The sequence below is a fragment of the Lytechinus variegatus genome, chromosome 6 (assembly GCF_018143015.1).
Source record: "Lytechinus variegatus isolate NC3 chromosome 6, Lvar_3.0, whole genome shotgun sequence".
In the NCBI taxonomy this organism is placed as follows: Eukaryota; Metazoa; Echinodermata; class Echinoidea; order Temnopleuroida; family Toxopneustidae; genus Lytechinus; species Lytechinus variegatus.
In genome coordinates this window covers 11,879,105-11,900,911 of record NC_054745.1, presented here as the reverse complement: position 1 = coordinate 11,900,911, position 21,807 = coordinate 11,879,105, and the positions used below count along the sequence as shown (strand labels likewise).

The 21,807-nt window shown below is 38.7% G+C and overlaps 2 protein-coding genes across 2 annotated transcripts; both read left to right on the top strand.

The window, feature by feature from the left end:
• Positions 1-2,615: 2,615 nt before the first annotated feature.
• LOC121416837 lies at positions 2,616-11,295 on the top strand. The gene is made up of 3 exons (XM_041610355.1): positions 2,616-2,698; positions 8,254-9,007; positions 9,101-11,295. Exons 1-3 carry the CDS (start codon positions 2,616-2,618, stop codon positions 11,195-11,197), a joined length of 2,934 nt encoding a protein of 977 aa, XP_041466289.1. The 3' UTR covers positions 11,198-11,295.
• A 6,507-nt stretch (positions 11,296-17,802) lies between these two features.
• Positions 17,803-21,476, top strand: LOC121416836 (galactosylceramide sulfotransferase-like). The gene is made up of 3 exons (XM_041610354.1): positions 17,803-17,945; positions 19,556-19,741; positions 20,492-21,476. The coding sequence occupies exons 1-3, from the start codon at positions 17,803-17,805 to the stop codon at positions 21,471-21,473; spliced, it is 1,311 nt and encodes a 436-aa protein (XP_041466288.1). The 3' UTR covers positions 21,474-21,476.
• Positions 21,477-21,807: the final 331 nt, after the last annotated feature.

Genomic DNA, 21,807 nt, shown 5'->3' with positions numbered 1-21,807 from the left:
CCCTCATCCACTATTATGACTGGCGACCCTCATCCATTATTATGAATAGCGACCCTCATCCATTATTATGAATAGCAACCCTCATTCATTGTTATGAATAGCGACCCTCATCCATTATTATGACTGGCGAACCCTTTCTACTATTATGACTGGCGACCCTCATCCACTATTATGACTGGCGACCCTCATCCATTATTATGACTGGCGACCCTCATCCACTATTATGACTGGCGACCCTCATCCATTATTATGACTGGCGACCCTCATCCATTATTATGACTGGCGAACCCCTTCTACTATTATGACTGGCGATCCCCATCCATTATTATGAATAGCGACCCTCATCCATTATTATGACTGGCGACCCTCATCCATTATTATGAATAGCGACCCTCATCCATTATTATGACTGGCGAACCCTTTCTACTATTATGACTGGCGACCCTCATCCACTATTATGACTGGTGACCCTCATCCATTATTATGACTGGCGAACCCCTTCTACTTTTATGACTGGCGACCCTCATCCATTATTATGACTGGCGAACCCCTTCTACTATTATGACTGGCGACCCTCATCCATTATTATGACTGGCGAACCCCTTCTACTATTATGACTGGCGACCCTCATCCATTATTATGACTGGCGAACCCCTTCTACTATTATGACTGGCGACCCTCATCCATTATTATGACTGGCGAACCCCTTCTACTATTATGACTGGCGACCCTCATCCATTATTATGACTGGCGAACCCCTTCTTCTATTATGACTGGCGACCCTCATCCATTATTATGACTGGCGAACCCCTTCTACTATTATGACTGGCGACCCTCATCCACTATTATGACTGGCGATCCCCATCCATTATTATGAATAGCGACCCTCATCCATTATTATGACTGGCGACCCTCATCCATTATTATGAATAGCGACCCTCATCCATTATTATGACTGGCGAACCCCTTCTACTATTATGACTGGCGACCCTCATCCACTATTATGACTGGCGATCCCCATCCATTATTATGAATAGCGACCCTCATCCGTTATTATGACTGGCGACCCTTATCCATTATTATGAATAGCGACCCTCATCTATTATTATGACTGGCGAACCCCTTCTACTATTATGACTGGCGACCCTCATCCATTATTATGACTGGCGAACCCCTTCTACTATTATGACTGGTGACCCTCATCCACTATTATGACTGGCGATCCCCATCCATTATTATGAATAGCGACCCTCATCCATTGTTATGACTGGCGACCCTCATCCATTATTATGAATAGCGACCCTCATCCATTATTATGACTGGCGACCCTCATCCATTATTATGACTGGCGAACCCCTTCTACTATTATGACTGGCGACCCTCATCCATTATTATGACTGGCGAACCCCTTCTACTATTATGACTGGCGACCCTCATCCATTATTATGACTGGCGAACCCCTTCTACTATTATGACTGGCGACCCTCATCCACTATTATGACTGGCGATCCCCATCCATTATTATGAATAGCGACCCTCATCCATTATTATGACTGGCGAACCCCGTCTACTATTATGACTTGCGACCCTCATCCATTATTATGACTGGCGAACCCCTTCTACTATTATGACTGGCGACCCTCATCCATTACTATGAATAGCGACCCTCATCCATTATTATGACTGGCGAACCCCTTCTACTATTATGACTGGCGACCCTCATCCATTATTATGACTGGCGAACCCCTTCTACTATTATGACTGGCGACCCTCATCCACTATTATGACTGGCGAACCCCTTCTACTATTATGACTGGCGAACCCTTTCTACTATTATGACTGGCGACCCTCATCCACTATTATGACTGGCGATCCCTATCCATTATTATGAATAGCGACCCTCATCCATTATTATGAATAGCAACCCTCATTCATTGTTATGAATAGCGACCCTCATCCATTATTATGACTGGCGAACCCTTTCTACTATTATGACTGGCGACCCTCATCCACTATTATGACTGGCGACCCTCATCCATTATTATGACTGGCGAACCCCTTCTACTATTATGACTGGCGACCCTCATCCATTATTATGACTGGCGAACCCCTTCTACTATTATGACTGGCGACCCTCATCCACTATTATGAATGGCGACCCTTATGATCAACGAACCTTTTTCCTCCTTATGACTGGCGACCCTCTTCCTTTATTATGACTAGCGACCCTCATGTTTGATTATGAATGGCGACCCCCATCGTTGATTATGACTAGCGACCTCTATGAACAAAGCCCCTTATGAATAGCGACCCTTATGACTATTATGACTAGCGGTCCTTATAACTAGCGGGTATTATGACCAGTGGTCCTTATGACTGGCGGGTGGACCCCGGGATAAGTACCCTTTTTTCAAAGGAACTTTTAAAAAATAAAAAAAATCTGATTTAAATAAAAAAAATCTGATTTAAATCAAATAAATCCGATTTTTTTTATTTTTTTTAAAAAATCAAAAAAAATCGCCAACCCTGGCAATAATTGGACCGACTGCCCCCCCCCCCCTTCCCTTTTATTATCTGGATATTTATTGCATATATTTTATACATGTGTTTTAAACATGTATCCCCCTCAGAATGTTTTAGCAATGACTGAATCAGTACACTGCAGATTTGAAGGATCTAATATAAATCCAGAAAAGCTGTGAGTAGCAGTTAGTCGATCATTAGATTTAGATTTAAACGTGTTAAACCTTGTGGATTTGAATTTAAAGCTAAAATATATGAGTTTAAATCGTTTGAGATTTAAACATTAATTCATAGGATTCAGAATAAAATAATAACAATAATAATAATCTTATTGATAATGATAATATCAATAATCATAATATAATCCTAGTAATAATAATGATAGAAATATAGTAATAATAATAATAACAATGAAATCCACGACCGAGGAAAAAGAATTGATGGAGTGAAAAAAGAACAGGAAAGGGAAAAGAGGAAATATATTTTTATTAATTATTTAATTATTTATTGAATATTATTAATCATTTATTGATTTTATGGTCTATCTATTAGATAATATTTCACCTCCTATCCGGTGCTATATTTATTCCCTCGGGTGAATAAATATAAATATATTTGGGGAAAATGCAACTCCGTGGGGAAATGAAAAGCTACATTCAAACTCTAGGTAGGCAGTATCTGTATAAATGTTACAATAAAAGGTACGTGGGGAGATAAGTCGCGAAGATGGAAGTTGATGAAAACTGGCATTGATATCAAAAGGCTAGGACGTATCGAGTTGAAAAGGAAAGAAAATATGTTTTTTCTTCTTGGATACTTCTTACCTCACCCATAAAAAAAAACATACACACAGACTTCGAGGTCATCCATTGTGTGACATTGTGTGATGAGTATAGCTATATTTTTTTAATGAATTGCGGTATAGATGTAGGCCCAACCCGCTATTCTGAACATGCTAAAAGGTGGGGTCTAACCAAACAAGTTGATATGTATATAATATAACATGAATAAAGCAACACCGAACAAGCGTATAACACTGAAAAATTCATCAAAACTTGGATGTGAGATTTAGATAAAAAGTCGTTTCATTTTTCATTTTCATAATGTGCACAAAACAGTTCAATTTACAACATTGTTTCTATATGCAAATGAGGGAGATGATGACGTCACGCACTGACTATTCTATCTGCGTTGTATCATGCATAATATAGGCTTATGTTTTTTTAATCTTTTTTTCGGGGGGGGGGGGTATTGGAATAAGACGCTTTACTTCAGACATAAACACAATGTTTACTTAAAATGAGAAAGTTATGACATTTTAAAGTTTTGCTAAATTTCACAAAACAGTTATATGCACATCCTGGCTGGTATGCAAATGATGAGACTATGTCGTAATCCACTCACTATTTCTTTTATTGTTTGTTATATAAAATATGAAATATTCAAATTTTCTCCTCATTGTCAAGTGACACGACGATTAATTCCCCCCCCTGAACATTTGGAATTAGCATTGTTTAATACTATATGGTAACTTCAGTCAAGTTGGTCCTTATTGTCAAATCTATAAAAAATTAAATATTGTATGATTCAAACAATAAAAAACAAAAAGAAATAGTGAGTGATGGACATCATCGACTGACTCACCTAATTGAACATATCACTGTTTTGTGAAAAATAAGCGAAACTTTAAAATGTCATAACTTTCTTATTTTACATCCGATTTTGATGAAATTTTCAGCAATATGCTAGTTTGATTTTTCTCTATTTATTAAAGTCAGCGCCATTATGATTTATAGTTTAATTGTGCCACCACAAGTGGCTTCCCATATATGTATGCGGCGACTCTGCCACGACCAATAAATGTCTCACAACCTATTCAAATCGTCTGTAGTTTCCTCATTATCTAATTGCGTGGTGGCTTACGGTGTGATCAGAATTCCGCGGCTAACTTTCGCTACCAGGATCAAAGAATCCGGATTGGGGGAAATCTCGATCGCTCAGAAACTTGGGGACAGGCGCTCACCAGGTCTAAATGTGGTGTGATAGTTTGGGTAGGCATACAGAGTTGAGTATTTATAAAGCGTACGTAGTCCCATATATAGTATGTACTGTACTGCAATGCGCGCCGCATCGACGAAGCGATGCACGGTCGTGGCGGAGCCCACCCGCGTCGGGCTTGCATCTATACAGCACTCTAGGCGACACCGCAATACTTACCCGTGTTAAGAAACTGAGACTCCACTCACGCGCATTTGGGCAGCTCTAGCTTAGAACTAAGCTTTCTTTCCGTAAAAAATCTTTATTCTTATGATTCAATAAATGTTAATAAATATATAATTACTCTTAAATCGGTACTCACCGGTTCTTTTCTTGAATTTTCTGCCAAATTCCCACGCTTCTGGCTTCAATTCTGCGATGGATTCTGTTGCCATAGACAGCTACACATGCAACTCTATTTATAAATGGAGCGCCCCTTACGAGAGTTGTTAATGCCGCGGAAAAATTGTTAGGCATTTTGGCCTGTGGTCAAGGCGTTCTTTTGTTCTATTTTTTTTATAGGTATGAGATCGAAATCACAGCGACTATTCACACTGTTCCATAATGATTCCGAAAGGAGGTGCAGCACCCCCCACCCACATGGGCGCAAATCCCAGGGGGACACTTCCCCCTAACCCAAAATAGTAGGGGCACATTATCAAATGTCCCCCTACTATATGATGGAAAGAAATAGGCCTACATCATTTAAATCGAAGTAAAACATGTATTTTGGACGAGACGACCTTCTTTTGGGGGTGATAAACCTTCCTTTTTGTTTTTTTTGTTAGTTTGTTTTTGTTTTTTTTTGCCTGTTTTCCAGCCCCTGGTCCCCTACCTTAGATTTCCACCCTTGCCTCCCACTACTCTTGATATTGTTTGCGAATCTGTTTTGTAAATTAAAGGGGAATTTCACCCTGATAAAAAGATGATGAAAATATGAGAAAAATCATTTCAAAATATCGATGAAGGTGTTATTTGACAAAAAATGGAGTTGATAGAATTTAGAATGCTTGATTTATTGTGACGTCTATAACGAGCAGTTGCTCTATCCTAAATATAAAATGCCCAAATTTCCCATTTTTAATGGTCCGTAACGACCCACTTTTTTCTTTTTGATAACAAGTATGAATTGATATAGGCCTACTAAAATGTACCATAAAAATCATTATCATGTATTTCTTGACATTTCATTTACTTTTTTACCATAATAATAGCTGCTTGCAAAGGCCTACGCCGTCACAAAAAAACCGGGGGGGGGGCACTTACATTGACGAGTGGATACCATGCGCGACCAAAAAAAAACGTAAAAAGGATAGGGCACGTTACCTACGTAACGTGATAAGGGTGTCAAAAACACAAAAATAATGAAAAAAGGGTATCTATTAATTCGCTAGGAAAACCGTCGTGTTTAGGGTCTAATTTGCGGGGATGATAAAACAAAATCAAAATGTTTTATAAAGGATGTCCTTTTTGCTCCAACACTTCGTGTTTAGAGTCCGATTTGCGCGAGGTGTAGAAGGTGGGGTCGTACTAAACCAAATAAGGTAAAGCCGACGACCGAAGGACCCGTAACAATAAAACATTCCTGTACTTGTTTAGGGGTTCATTTCAGGGAATATTTGCCAAGAGTATCGTTTTGTTTCCAATACTTGTTAAGGGTAGGGTTTCACACGCCACTACTTGTTAAGGGGTGCATTTTCAGAATATGGAAATTACGTGTTTAGGGTGCTTTTCGAGACCCCATGGTCGCGCATGGTATCCACTCGTGAATGGAAGTGGCCCCCCGGCCCCGGGCAAAAAAAAAATCTTACCTTTGAAAAAGATTGGTGGGGGATGGATTTTCCTCGAACGCATACCAATTTATTTTCTGCTATTTTCATGATAAACTTTAAATGAATTCAACTTTGCACTACTTAATTTTTTCAAAGACAAAATAACAAAATTACATCTCGTCATCATCATCATCACCACTATCATTAGCATCACCATCATCATCACCACAACCGTCACCACAACCATCATCATCACCAAGATAATTTTCATCATCGTCATTGCCATAATCATCTTTTTTTTTCTTTATTTTTTCCCCATCCCTTCTTTTTTTTTTCTTCCAATATTCCTCCTTTTATTTAGAGCGGCACACCGTCATGCTCCCTCACTGATTATCCGCCTCTATATGCTTGGTGTTGTATAAATTGGCGGATACCTGAATGAAATACTGAAGAGAAAATAAGGAAAGGGAAAAAGTAAGAAGAAAAAGAAGATGAGGAGAAGAAAAAAAGAAAGCCAAACAAATGAAACAAAACAATGTCAAAATTTCGTAATAAAGTCTTCTACGTCAGTTTAATAATGATGTTTTCATTGAAATGAGAACATAAAAAAATGAAACAAGTAAGATGGGCTATACATCGTAGCAAAGAAATAGAGGGAAGCTCCGAGACAATAAAAAGGGTGAGAAAAAGAAAAGACTTTGAAATACTCACAACACGAGCATAATAAAAAAATATGGAATAAGCAAGGACAAGTAGCTGAGGGACACCCCCCCCCCCCCCCCCCCCCCCCCTCTCTCTAGTTATTTATGTATCAAACTCGCATACACAAGAATTTCTTACTAATCAAAATATTGCGAGCAAAAAGCACGAGCTGACATTTTTTTAAATATTCAAAACTGATAGAGAGACACATTTTAAACAATTCATGAATCATAATAATTATACAACCAGCTTACCAATCGAATCATTCGATTGCGACAAATGATCTGAGAATTAATGCTTTTAGGAATTCATTAAATTAAAGCAAAGTATCTCAACATTAAAATAATTAAGGCGGGCGCAAGGTATCAGCTAATACACCGATAATTTTTTTTGGACATTTGAAGTATTTTCGGTAATCATGAAAAAGATTAATATTTCATGAAAGCTCAAATCCCGAAGAGCGGAATATTTTTATTAATTGACTTTTTAAAAAAATGTTCTAAGCCCCATTTAATATTTGATTATAAGTCGATGCATTAAAAGCTGAAAAAATAAAGTATTTTGTGTTCCTCTATCATAATTGTCTTTCTCTTTAACCCTGGTTCTTTTTTTCTGGGGGGAAGCATTTTGGTTAAAAAAAGAGAGAAAAAAGATAATTGTTGGCTTGTGGACGCCCGGTGTGGACGGTGGTAGGGACACCCCCCCCCCGTAGTTACGCCAATATGGGACCAAATGATCCTAAATGTCCGAGGCGAAACTTGTGCAATCAAACGTTATTTCTGAATAAATTAAAGCTTGCGCTGTTCAACTTCAATCTCTTTCAGCTAAATTTGCGATGAACGCTGCGTTATGAAATATATAATTATCAACATCTGGCGAAAAGAATAACCGACCGATCACCTGACGAGAACGTGTATACGCGATCTGCATATCAGGTCCGATCGAGAGTCAGAAGTGAAGGACAACTGCCAAGAAAATCAGGAAAAAGTCGTCAAAATGTAAGTTCCCCTTCATTTCTTTCAATTTTTTTTTACTTATTGAATATTGAACTAGCATAAATGTATCATTAAAGCAAAATTTCAACAAAAGCCTCAAATTTAGCTAGTACTTTTGTTGAAATTACAATAAATTTAGATCCACATAAATCTCTAACCCAATTTTAGCACTGATGTCGCCTATGAGGTCCATACATGTAATGTTTGGACCTCATTGGTACTAGGAGTGCTATACAGAGATGTGTAGCCGTCGCTGAGGCACCTCAGCGTAGGTGTCCTCCTGCTGTAGAGCATGAGTCTATCGTGACTAAATCTAAGAATGACACCCCATTTTTCCCTGCCAGTGTTAGGGGAACCCCCGAACAGTTGACAGTGGAATTGCATAGTGGTTCTCCTTTGAATTTGATAAGTGAGTCTACTGCTGATTTCTTTGGCCTTGAAGTTGTAATCGATACGTTTGGTTACAGTGACTATGTTGACCCTGAAGTGTCGTTTGCCTTACCATCTGGCATTGTTGGCATTACATCTTTTTCTCTTTTCTATGATGAATGTGAGTTGTATTATGATGGTTTCGTGGTTGAAGATAGTGTGGTGAACTTTGATGTGATGGCTGGGGCTCCCTTTATGGAGAAGAATGATGTTTCCATTCGACCTTCTAAACGCCAAATCATGTTTGGGGACTACCATACTTTTTCTTACATGTCATCTAATCAGTTTCCCCAATCTAGTCCCACTAGTATGAATGAGTTAGATGTGCTGGATTGTGCAGTGGGTATGATAACGCAAGGATCTGAGAGTGAGTGCAAACATACTAATCCTGGATTTGACTGTGAGTGTAAACACACTCTTCCACTAAATGACTGTTCTCAAGTATACAGAGAGATCATGGATGTTGGGTGTAATGTAGAGGTGAATGAGACTGAAGCTGATCATCCACACATTCACCAGTCTAGCGACAATGATAACATACACAATGAGGTCATGAATGTTGAGTGTAATGTAGAGGTGAATGAGACTGAAGCTGACCATCCACACATTCACAAGTCCAATGACAATAACATACACAATGAGGTCATGGATGTTGAGTGTAATGTAGAGGTGAATGAGACTGAAGCTGACCATCCACACATTCACAAGTCCAATGACAACATACACAATGAGGTCATGGATGTTGAGTGTAATGTAGAGGTGAATGAGACTGAAGCTGACCATCCACACATTCACAAGTCCAATGACAACATACACAATGAGGTCATGGATGTTGAGTGTAATGTAGAGGTAAATGGGAATGAAGCTGACCATCCACACATTCACAAGTTCAATGACATTAACATGCACAGTGAGTTTGGATTGATGACCAGTGTGGAGACTGAAAGTGTTATGACTGAGTATGATGTTGGAAACCCAGACTTGGGATTTACGTCACCACTACATGTGTCGAAGATGGATGGTGAGATTGGTGAGACGTTGAGTGAAAGCGTTGAGATAGTGACAGTCACAGAATCCAAAAGCTGTAAGCCTGCTGTGAGTACTGACGATAATTGCTGTGATCGTGCTAAGCTATGCGTAAAGACAGTAGGTGCAATTGGGTCACATTACAATTGTCAGGTAAAACATCAACATGAACATGATATTAGTTGCAGCAGTGACCTATCGTGTGTAAAGGTCGTAGGTGAAATTAGGTCACATAACAATCGGGAAAATTACCAACATACACAATTTTACAGTGTTCCTGATACTGAGCCTAGCTCTGCATCTGGTGTTCCTGGTACTGAGCCTAGCTCTGTTGTTCCTGATACTGAGCCTAGCTCTGACATTCCTGATACTGAGCCTAGCTCTGGTGTTCCTGATACTGAGCTTAGCTCTGTTGTTCCCGACACTGAGCCTACATGTAGCTATGGCGTTCTTGATACTGAGCCTAGCTCTGGTGTTCCTGGTACTGAGCATAGCTCTGGTGTTCCCGGTACTGAGCATAGCTCTGGCCTGCCCGGTAATGAGCCAAGCTTTGACATTCCTGATACTGAGCTTAGCTCTAATACTAAGCATTCCTGTAGTGTCTTGGTAATGAGCCTTACATCAGCTCTCTTGTGTCTTGTCGTGAACATAGCTCTAGTGGTAGTATGCTCTTGTTTCATCGCTACTCATGTTTCGGAAGCGGAGCCTAGCCTTGCTGTTGCAGGTTATGTACACAGTGATGACATCACTTCAATACATCATTGTGCCATCATTCGATCGCTTTCGCATGACCTTTATTCTCCTTTCGCTACAGTAGAGAACCGTATTCGCGAAATCCATGATCGGCTTGAAAACCGAACCACTGACTACCCGTCAGACATAGAGTACGTCAATGAGAGTATCCGCAGTACAGATCGTTATTTCGGTTTCGTTCGTTGTACACGTGATCATGATATGCCCAGACATGTTTGTGGTGTCTGCAACACAGATCGTTTTCGGCATTTCGGCGTCGTTCATTGTACACACGATCATGATATGCCCCGGCATGTTCGTGGTGAGCCGTGTCACCACACAGACGCTTACCTTGATATTGCACTGTGTTCCTTTCTCATCAATGGTAACCATCACTTTACGAGTCTCTTACCTTATGAGGTGTTCTATGGATGCACAGCTTACATGCCTTCTGTAGCTAGTATCATCTGGTCGCCCTACATGGACTGTATAGCTTATAGTACAATAGACAAGGATTTGGCACCTTGCCTTAGTCCCAAGACGCCTACTCTCCTACAGAATCCTGCTGATCGATTGATATTGCCTGTTGTCCATCACGCTACTGATCCTGATGTGATTTTGCTGCTATCTTACCTGTGTGACTACATCTGTTCTGGTAACCGGTCCTCTGCATATGATGTCATGACTAGTCTTCCCACCTCATGGCTCTTTGAGGACGGAAAAGCGGCCCACAGTAGCACACCCTTACTCCATGTTCATGGAAGTTCGTCACGCACCGTATTACCGGTGTCCAACCCAGTCCGTACCCCTGCTGTTGTTGATCAGCCCTTGAGGATCCAACCCCCCGTTGGATCTTGGCCTAGATGCGTCGCGACCATTGGACACCAGGATTGGCTTCTATGGACTTGTGGACCTCGCCCACCGTCGCCCTTTTCTGATGGAACTCGCATGATCCCCAATCCCATGATGTACCTCGCATGATTCCCTACCCCTGATGGAACTCACTTTTCTGGTCGGAGTGTGGTTGTAATGCGACCTTGGCTTTCTGGACTCTTTCAGGCTCATATGATGACTTCGCACACAATGATTTTCGCCGTGTTTGGTGACTGCCCCGTGGGCTTTAAGTTTTTTCCCACTTCAGCATGCACGGTGGCCCACAGCCCCCCCCCCCCCCGCCGTGTCCCTTGGTAATATCTGCAGGAGTGACAATAATGTTTAAAGTGTCTACATTTTACCAGTGTTGTATTATGTTTTTTATTATTCATTCCCTGTATTGTTACTCATGTTTTGCTTGGGGATACGGGTATGGTTTCGCTATTTCTGTGCTTATTTTTTATTTATAGATATATACAAGTATAGAGTTGCAGTTGGTTTTAAGTTTGTCATGGTTTTACCACACAACAAATATCAATGTGTTACTACACTGATTGGATGCAGGAAGTTGGTTAAATTTGTATTACGGCATACTATAGTCTTTGTTTCGTTTTTGAGTATTTTTTTTTATGCCGTGTGTGCATACTTTCGGCCGTTTAAGATTATTAGTAGTGTACTGACCATATTTGGAAACAAGCCTTATTTTTTTTGTTTTTTATATTCAGTAGTGAATCCACATGACTTGTTTCATTTGGTCACATTTTTTGTGTTTTTGTGTTTTTGTATATGGTCGTGATTAAAGAGTGCTTTTGTGGTATTATTTATGCCTTTGATTTGTTAGAAGTGGCATGTATGCGTGCTGTTGTACATTATGTACGCAATTTGACCAGGCAGTCAATTTCTTTTTTATTGTTTAAAACAAAGCGAAGGTAGTTGGGATTAGTGTATTGTTTTAATATATTTTGAGGTTTTATATTAATGACCTGTATAGTGGAATTGTTATGTCCTTTATCCATACTATACGTATATGGCTATTATTTGAGGTTTGTTATATTACTCGTATAGGGGAATGGGTTTGATCCTTATCATTTGCACAAATCATATTTAGACTGAAACAGTTATTACCATTTTTGATATACCTACTGTTTAAGTGTAACCCTACTTATGTTATTCTGTTAGATGAATATTGAATATTTTTATTGGTGTTCATACGTTTTGAATATGATTTCATACAGTCAAATTGAAGCTTGATTTTGGATCTGTTTAAAGGAAAAAAAAGAGAGAAAAGAATGAAACGTAATCACGCCATTATGATTTATAGTTTAATTGTGCCACCACAAGTGGCTTCCCATATATGTATGCGGCGACTCTGCCACGACCAATAAATGTCTCACAACCTATTCAAATCGTCTGTAGTTTCCTCATTATCTAATTGCGCAGTTTTTTCCTGGGGTGGACTTGACCTTTAACTTATGATATATCGCTGCCTACACGTAGATATATTGGTTTTATACTTGTGCTGGGGCCCGTTGCAGAAAGAGTTGCAATCAATCGCAAACTCTAAAAATCATGCGCAACTTGATATTCAACCATAGAGTTAAATACGTACTATAACTCTATGTATTCAACCAATCAACAGCGCGCATTTGGGACTTGCGATTGATTTTTTGACTTGCGTTTAAATGCAACTCTTTCTGCAACGGGCCCCTGGACTAACACCTTTTTACTTGGTAGTGATCGTACTACGAATCATATTGTTATACAGTTGTTATATTGTGAAAACATAGAGGCATAACCTTTTTTTCTCATATATATACAATATTTTTTTAAGGCTACTTGTCAATCCGAGGCGGCGCTGATTGTGAATCTTAATGATGCCACTCGTGTAACCTTGAGCATGTTCCGCAAATTGGCAAAATCCATTATGCAGGGTGCTACATTATTTTTTAGATGCACTAGCCCAGTCGGGCAAGTGAATCCTTAAATAGTTGAAATATACTTGCCCAAAAATCTATTTCACTTGCCCGAAAAAAATCCTTGAAAAAAAAGTTTTACCTCTTCAAAAGAAAGTTTTGCAGTTTTATAAACCATTGACCTTTTTCTCTCTTTTGACATTAACTGATCTAACTTATTGCATTTCTTTTTCCAAAGTGAATTTATTTTGCCTTCCATGACCAAAATTAGGGTCAATATCATATCAAATCGGCCCTAATCTTAGTCATTCTACTGTGTGAATTTTGCTTGCCCAATTTGGGCAAGTAGTATTGGTCTTTACTTCAAAACACTTGCCCGACTCTCACTTTTACTTGCCCCGGGCAATCGGGCAAGTGTTTGTGTAACACCTTGCATTGTGGCCGCAAAAATATGCATATTACCCATGGAAATCAGAAAATTGCCAGCAGACTGGCTATAAAATGTATGTGATTGTGTTACAGGAGTGAAATACTCTCTGAAATAATGTTTTTTTTTTAAATATATTTCTTTTCTTGATGCTCAAAACTTTCGGGCCGCCATACGAAAGGCCTGGTCACACCGCCAGAGCGTTGTTGGAGCGGTCGTGGAGCGGTAGGGAAAGAGGGTCGAATTTCGCTCACAAAATTGGGGAAAAAATCGAAATCGAAATTGGTGAACGGTAGCCACAGTGTATAATAATATAGGGTATTTATATTGCGCACATATCCACCTTGTTAGGTGCTCAAGGCGCTCCTATATTACCCGGCTCAGCTAGGCGTTCATAGCGCACACAGCTTTTTAAGGAATTATTTCCTACCGGTACCCATTTACCTCACCTGGGTTGAGTGCAGCACATTGTGGATCAATTTCTTGCTGAAGGAAATTACGCCATGGCTGGGATTCGAACCCACGACCCTCTGTTTCAAAGTCCGAAGACTAATCCACTGGGCCACAACATGGAGTATAGGGAAAAATAATTTTCACAAAAATGATCCCTAAACCGCAAGTAATTGTGATCTATGGACGAAGTAAATAGACCATCAATGATAATAAGATATATCATTTACTATGTCATGTATGGGAAAATTGTTGTATACTAAACTCCTCAAAAAAAAAGTTTTGAAATCTGAATTTGATCGATAATTTCTCCTCGGTTTTAGTAAATATCAATGTGTAATTAATACCAATAAATAAATCATTTACTTTTGTTTAAATTGATATCCTACATAGTATGATTATGGTTCACATGCATGGAGGGGCAGTGTCTTGAAGTGTGGGGCAAGGTTAAATTTCAAATGTTGCAAAATGACGCAATATTGAAAGTCACTGTTCTTTTTTCAGTGGTGATGAGTGAGTTTCTCAGCGGTTTCTTTTGTTTTCATGCACCTTAACGTCAACATTAACATGGAGTGAAACACACCTCTGCACAAGCAAACACATAACAAACAAACATGCATGGGTATTTCAAAATACGTCCTCAAACCGTGTCATCTCACAGAACCATCACTACAGAAGCAGTGGCTTGATTTGAATGGATTTCATCTCTATCAGACACAGTCAAATGAATCATGTTCTGTATTGACCTTTCATGACTATTTCTGCTCGTTTTGCAGTTTTTCGATTCAGACCTCATCCAACACTTTTAATCCTCCTCTTGTCAACATCAAATCTTAACCTAAGGTTAAGTTTTTGAAATGACATCATAACTTAAAAAGTATATTGACCTAGTTCATGAAACTTGGCCATAAGGTTAATCAAGTGCCACTTAACATCCTGCATGAGTTTCACGTCACATTACCAAGGTCAAAGGTCATTTAGGGTCAATGAACTTTGGCCGAATCTGGGGTATCTGTTGAATTACAACTTTGAAAGTATATGAATATGATTCATGAAACTTGGACATGATAATAATCAAGTATCACTGAACATCCTGTGCAAGTTTCAGGTCACATGATCAAGGTCAAAGGTCATCTAGGGTCAATGAACTTTGGCCAAAGTGGGGGTATTTGTTGAATTACCATCATAACTTTGAAAGTATATTGGCCTAGTTCATAAAAACTTGGACATAAGAGTTATCAAGTATCACTGAACATCCTGTGCGCATTTTAGGTCACATGACCAAGGTCAAAGGTCAATGAACTTTTGCCGAATTGGGGGGTATCTGTTGAATTACCATCATGACATTGAAAGTTTATTGATCTGACTCGTGAAACTTGGACATAAGAGTAATCAAGTATCACTGAATACCTGTGCGAGTTTCAGGTCACATGATCAAGGTCAAGGGTCATGTAAGGTCAATGAACTTTGGCCACATTGGGGGTATTTGTTGAATTACCATCATATCAATGTACAAGTGTATTGGTACATTTCCTTTAAATTGTACACAGTAAGGACCTATCTATGGTGGCCATTTTCAATTTTAGAATGCAGCATTTATCACCTTAATTAAACCAGATATGATATATCTCGGTAGAAACCACGCTTTTAGACAATATTTCACTCTTACATCACAATGCAATACTTATAGTCAAACAAAGCCAAATTCTGTCAAAATTACATGTACCAAATTACAATATACATGTACATAATACTTTTAGGGCCTATGGCAGCCATTTTGAATTTCAAAGTACAATAATAATTATTACCTCCATGACCAACATATGATGTATTTTTTAGAAATCATATTTAAGACAATATGTTTACTCTTACATCACAGTTACATGCATATTTTATGATTCCCACTGAAAATACGTTTCCCTAAAAGCATGTAACATAATTTAGTTAGGGTTTGTAGCGGCTATTTTGAATGTCAAAATACAGTATTTATCACTTACATGGCAGAATTAAGAAATGCTATATTTCTTAAAAATAATACACTCATACAAAAGGATTATATGGATTTCATAGTCAAGCAAATCCAAATTCTTACAAAATTACGTGTCCCCATTTACATTGTAGATAATACTGTTTTGGCCAATAGGGGCCAATTTGAATATAACAATACAGCATTTATCTCATGCACGACAAAAAAAATTATATGCTTTGCTAGAAAACCCGTTTTTAGACAATTTTTCTCGTATATCACAATTACATGCATTTTATGTTCTTATTCTTGTGGAAATTAGTTTCTCCATTCCCTACTGGGCCTATGGTGGCCATTTTGAATTTAAAATAAAGCATTTATCACATGAATTGCACCTTAAATATATTTCATCAAAATTGTGTTTTTAGCCAGTATTCCACTCGCATATCATAATAATATGCATTTTAGTACCCACTCAACATTATACATAATACTGTCAGGGCGTTTAGTGGCTTTTTGAATGCTAAAAATCTTCATTTATTACAAACATGACATAAAAATGATACATTTCGGTAGCAATCGTGTTTTTATCCATCAGTTCACAAAAAAATCACCATTACTTGCGTTTAGTGCTCACTTTTGTGAAATTATTTATCCACATTCATATTGTACATAATGTTGAATACATCGGTCTATGGCGACCATTTTTAATAGGCCTATCAAGAAAATAATTTGTTCCAAAAATGGGTTTTTTCGGAGAGTATTTCACTCCTGCAACACAGTTACATACATTTTATAGCCAATCTGCTTGCATTTTTATGATTCTCATGGGTAATTTGCATATTTTGGCGGCCATATTGGATTTTGCCAATTTGCGGAAAATGCTCAAGGTTACACGATCGAGTGGCATCATTCAGATTCGTAATCAGCACCCTCGAATTGACAAGAAACCATTAAAAAAATATTGTATACATGAAAAAACAAGGTTTGGTCAACTTTCTATGGGGCCTATCCGGGACTTAAAAGGGAAAAGTCAAAGGCAGTCACGCCTGTGTGTTTTAACATTATACTGATGATGTTACATGTGCTAAGTGTAAGCGCGCCACCATGCGTTGGTCTCTCGGTCATGGTTATGAAAGACAGTTAAACGTAACCTCAAAGTTGCATAGTTTATTTACCTCTTTAACATTAAGTTGGCCCTTATTAACCAATGGCGCTAGTATAGTATAATAAATTTGGGGGTGAATGTTTTGAATGAATAATTATAGGATTACTTGAAATGAATATATCTTCGTCTTCAGACCTGGGCTCCATAACGCAGATTAGCGATGAATTGCAATTCTGCAAGAACCGCACTGATTGGTCCCTGGTCAGTATTTTAAACCTAAAGCGCGCGCCCGGGGGGGCACTCTACCAAAAAAATGGTTGGGTGTGCCGCGGGCGAGACAAAACCGGGGGCCTTGGAGCGGGCTTATTGTAATAATACTTGTTAAGGGTAGGGTTTCACACGTACGCCAATACTTGTTAAGGGGTGCATTTTCAGAATCTGGAAAATTCGTGTTTAGGGTGCTTTTGGAGACCCATGGTCGCGCATGGTATCCCCCCCGGGATAAATTTGCAGTAGTGCGCGTCCTCTTGACATAATCTGACCAATGCGGTCATGCCTTTTTTATAGCGCACGCAAATGTGTGAAACACCCCGTGCTGACATTTGGGTTATTTCACTGTGAAAACTGTGGTGTTAAAACTGACACCAATTGGTGTTAAAAAGTGATCACACCCTGAGGTGTCAAATAACACCCTAGAGATTGAACATAACACCAAAGAGTGTATATGTAACAACCGTAGGTGTTGTAAAAACACCGGTGTAAAATAACTGGTGTGGTCCTCTATGTACACCGGTTAACACCACAGTTTTTGCTGTGTATAAATTTTTCACCACAGAAAAGAAGATCACCATGGATGAGAAAGTGTGTCGGACTGCGCTTGGATTTTTGACAATTTTGTCAGTAATCATCATCTCGGTGAACCAAACACAGAAGAATGGAATCGAAGATTACTATCCGGCTACGCGATACTACTATCCGATTATCCGACAGAGGTAAGAAGAGAAAATTAATGATAAAAGGCGGGGGGGGGGGCAATATAATAGTAACAAGGCTGAATCGAAAGGATAACCTGTTGTTAGATACCCAGGGACTCCTGACCCAGTAATGGTTAGACTAATGTATTTCGGAAATGATTATGGTAACTATTTGAAAACAATTTGAGTTTTAATCAAGATTTTTTTAAAAGAATAAATTACTGTAGATAGAGTTGAATCAAAAGTATGCTCTTTGAGCTATGTTCAAAGCCGTCAGCACAAAGGACTAATTGTAAAAAAGAGTTGGAATCAAACTTAACTATAAAAATCAATCGCAACTTGATTTCCAACCAAGTTTCCAGCTCACATTCAGGACTCATCCTACGTCTGATCTGGCGAAGACTATGCAGCCACAATGCGTAGTCTTTGACAGATCAGACATATCGCTTACGTTCAGCATAACAGCAAAGACAATAACTGCAGCCTCCGCCTCGATTATAGGCTAGGCTCACTCTTAATATTTTGCTTTGCATTTAAACGCACCTCTTCCTGCAAAGCCGCGGGCCCTATATCCGGGCGTCTCATGAAAGCTGTCGCCGAAGCACTGCGTATATTCAAGAAGGTTTATTTCCATTTCGTTTAATGCCAATTCATCTGCAATCATTTAGTCTATCATCAGTCCATTATCCACATGGTCTATTTGTTATTTCGTACACTCCCCATTTCGTCTAATAGCCAGTTAGTCCATACCATAAATGAAAATGAAATGGATAGTAGACCAACTGATTATGAGACGAAATGGTAATAGACGAAGTGATTATTGGACTAAATGGTTGTTGGACGAAATGGTTTTTGACGAAATGGTTTTTGGACGAAATGGTTTTTGGACGAAATGGTTGTTGGACCAAATGGTTGTTGGACCAAATGGTTGTTGGACCAAATGGTTGTTGGACCAAATGGTTGTTGAATCAAATGGTTGTTGGACGAAATGGTTGTTGAACCAAATGTTTGTTGGACCAAATGGTTGTTGGACGAAATGGTTGTTGAATCAAATGGTTGTTGGACCAAATGGTTGTTGGGCGAAATGGTTGTTGGACCGAATGGTTGTTGGACGAAATGCATGGCCCTACGAAGCAGGGGTGCCATTACCATGACTTTCCTTCAAGAACACAAATGCCCGTCAAATGACAATTATTCTGGGAGACCTTTGCCGAAAATTGGTAAACCGGAACAGCAGTTTCGTGCCATGGTTCGAGCTGACAATTTTTTTCCAGAGTCAAAGACGAGCGAAACTTCTTTGATTCACTTTATTTTCGACAAAGACTTCTTGGTTGTTCATTGTCATGAAGTGATGACAAGCTTTGCTTTTTAGTGGATCCCCCTCATTTCCATATCCATTTATGCTCTATATTATACTGTTTTTTTTACGAAGTAAGAATGCCCTTCTGTAAAATTGTATTTGATTTGTATTGTTTTATATTACTTTGTATTATGTTTTGAATGGAAATTAAATAAAAAAGAATTGAAAAAGAATTGAAAAAGTGCACTTGACAAAACATCTACAATATTCTTGATCCGTCGTGGATCAGAAAAAATCCCTTTCACACCCTCTCTCTCTCTCTGTGCAGGTATTTGGAAGCAAATGCGTCACAATCCACTAAACCGAGATCGCATTGTGACGTCATCAAGCATGTTGTGTACATCAAAACTCATAAGACCGGGTCCACCACGCTTGAAACTCTCTTCAACCGGTTTGGTTTCTACCATAATTCATCTTTTATCTTCAATAAAAATGGAGCTTTGGGGCATTTCAGGTGAGTTTGCAAATAAAACCCCCGCCACCCCCATCTGTCCCCGTCCCCGCACATCTATTTTTTGTTGTTGACGAACTAAGCCTAGGCCTATAGCTTGCATCTGTAATGTAAGTTTTGTAAAAACTTTTCTTTTATTTCTATAAATTTCTTTAATTTCTATAAGTTGCTTTCCTATCTAACGATAGATATTCATGAGCAATTATACATGCATCTGCAATTGAAAAAAAATGATTCTAATCAAATGATTGGCTGAAATCAATCACGTGACCTGTCATTTATTGTAGCTAAAATCACCATGATTAACAATAATTATTGTTTTTGTAACAGTACATATTGAATGCCCTCTGCTTCTCCTCGGGCTTGTTAGATCCGTTTCTAAGGTACATCGGCATGCATTCATTCTGGAATGCCCCTTTATTTGTCAAATATACATTGTTAATGTATGTCCATCGTCTTTGTTTTGAATTTTACCCTGTAAACAAATGTAACATCTTTGGAAATAAAGCTAATCGACGAATGTTTACAGTCGCTCAATTATCCTGATAAATTCAATGGAAAAGATCTCCTAAACATCGATCGTGTGATCATAGATCATACAAATACCCTTCAGTTTGAAAGAGTCGTTATTATTCTTACGTCGCCTATGTGTTTATGACGAGCAAAAATCACAAAAGAGAACTCGTACGTTGTATAAATTATTTAACAAGATTTATAATGCAACTTCTATAACTACTTAATTTGAACCTACAGAACAATGGACTTACGAAAAGCTGACGTGGTCAAGATGTTACTCCCACCTCTCGGAGTAAAAGAAGGAGACTACGCGAGATATAAGAATTACGACACAAGTGCGATTCACGTACGATTTTATCGCGATGTCTTAGATCAGTTCATGGCCAATGGCACGCGTTATGTTTCGAGCGTTCGCGATCCCGCCGACCAATGGATTTCAGCATATTATCATTTTAATTTCAGGAAACCAATTTCTGACTTCGCCAAAGATCGTTTCCAGATGATTACAGTAAATGGTTCCCTGAAATTGCCGTTTGATAAGAACAATTCTACTCTCGATGCAGTGAACGAATTTCTCCGACAGCCACAAATATACATTAATGCGTTGAAAAAGAGAGGGGACGTGATTTGGCATTTTGCGCACAACAGCCAAACTTTTGATCTAAGCACCGATCTGAATTTGATGCAGCGGGACAACGAAACGCTTGTTAATATGACACTCGATCGACTAGTCGATGAACTGGACTTCGTTATCGTAAACGAATACTTCGACGAATCCTTGCTCGTCATGAAGAAAGCATTTTGCTGGGATTACATCGATATATTGTACACTTCACAAAATAAGCGAAAGAAAAAAGACACGCTGCCGGAGGAAACGCGGGCTGAGATCCGCGCGTTTAATCGAGCAGACACGCTCCTTCATCAGCGCTTCAATGAATCTCTGTGGAAAAAGATCGAGGCTTACGGACCGGATTTCAAGAAAGACTTGGACCATTTCAGGCAAATGTTGATTGAAGTCAAGTCAGAGTGTTCTGACAAAGGCAAGATCAAACGAGATGGATTTCATTCTAAGATATTAAATGAATTAGCCAAAAGAGACGCGACCCAGTTTTGTAACATAATGAGAGAGGATATTTTTGGCTCATTCGGGCGAGTCTTTCATAGACAGAAATCAGACCTTCGCTCCTTCAAGGACAAGTCCACCCCAACAAATAGTTGATTTGAATGAAAAAAGAAAAATTCAACAAGCATAACACTGAAAATTTCATCAAAATCGGATTTAAAATAAGAAAGTTATGATATTTTAAAGTTTCACTTAATTTCACAAAACAGTTATATGCACATCCTGGCTGCTATAATGAGGAGACTATGACGTCATCCACTCACTATTTCTTTTGTATTTCATCATATGAAATATTCTAAGTTTGTCCTCATTGTCAAGTGATACAATGATTAATTCCTCCCTGAATATGTAGAATTAACATTGTTTAATAATCAAGATAATATATGGTTCGGTCAAGTTGGACCTTATAGTCAAATTTATAAAAATGAAA

Bases quoted from the DNA above. Each gene is read 5' to 3' on its own strand.
- LOC121416837 (XM_041610355.1), top strand. From the start codon at position 2,616: ATGTATCCCCCTCAGAATGTTTTAGCAATGACTGAATCAGTACACTGC. The intron at 2,699-8,253 runs GTGAGTAGCAGT...CATTGGTACTAG, and splicing joins AATATAAATCCAGAAAAGCT to GAGTGCTATACAGAGATGTG. The intron at 9,008-9,100 runs GTCATGAATGTT...ATACACAATGAG, and splicing joins ATGATAACATACACAATGAG to GTCATGGATGTTGAGTGTAA.
- LOC121416836 (XM_041610354.1), top strand. From the start codon at position 17,803: ATGGATGAGAAAGTGTGTCGGACTGCGCTTGGATTTTTGACAATTTTG. The intron at 17,946-19,555 runs GTAAGAAGAGAA...CTCTCTGTGCAG, and splicing joins TATCCGATTATCCGACAGAG to GTATTTGGAAGCAAATGCGT. The intron at 19,742-20,491 runs GTGAGTTTGCAA...TTGAACCTACAG, and splicing joins GGAGCTTTGGGGCATTTCAG to AACAATGGACTTACGAAAAG.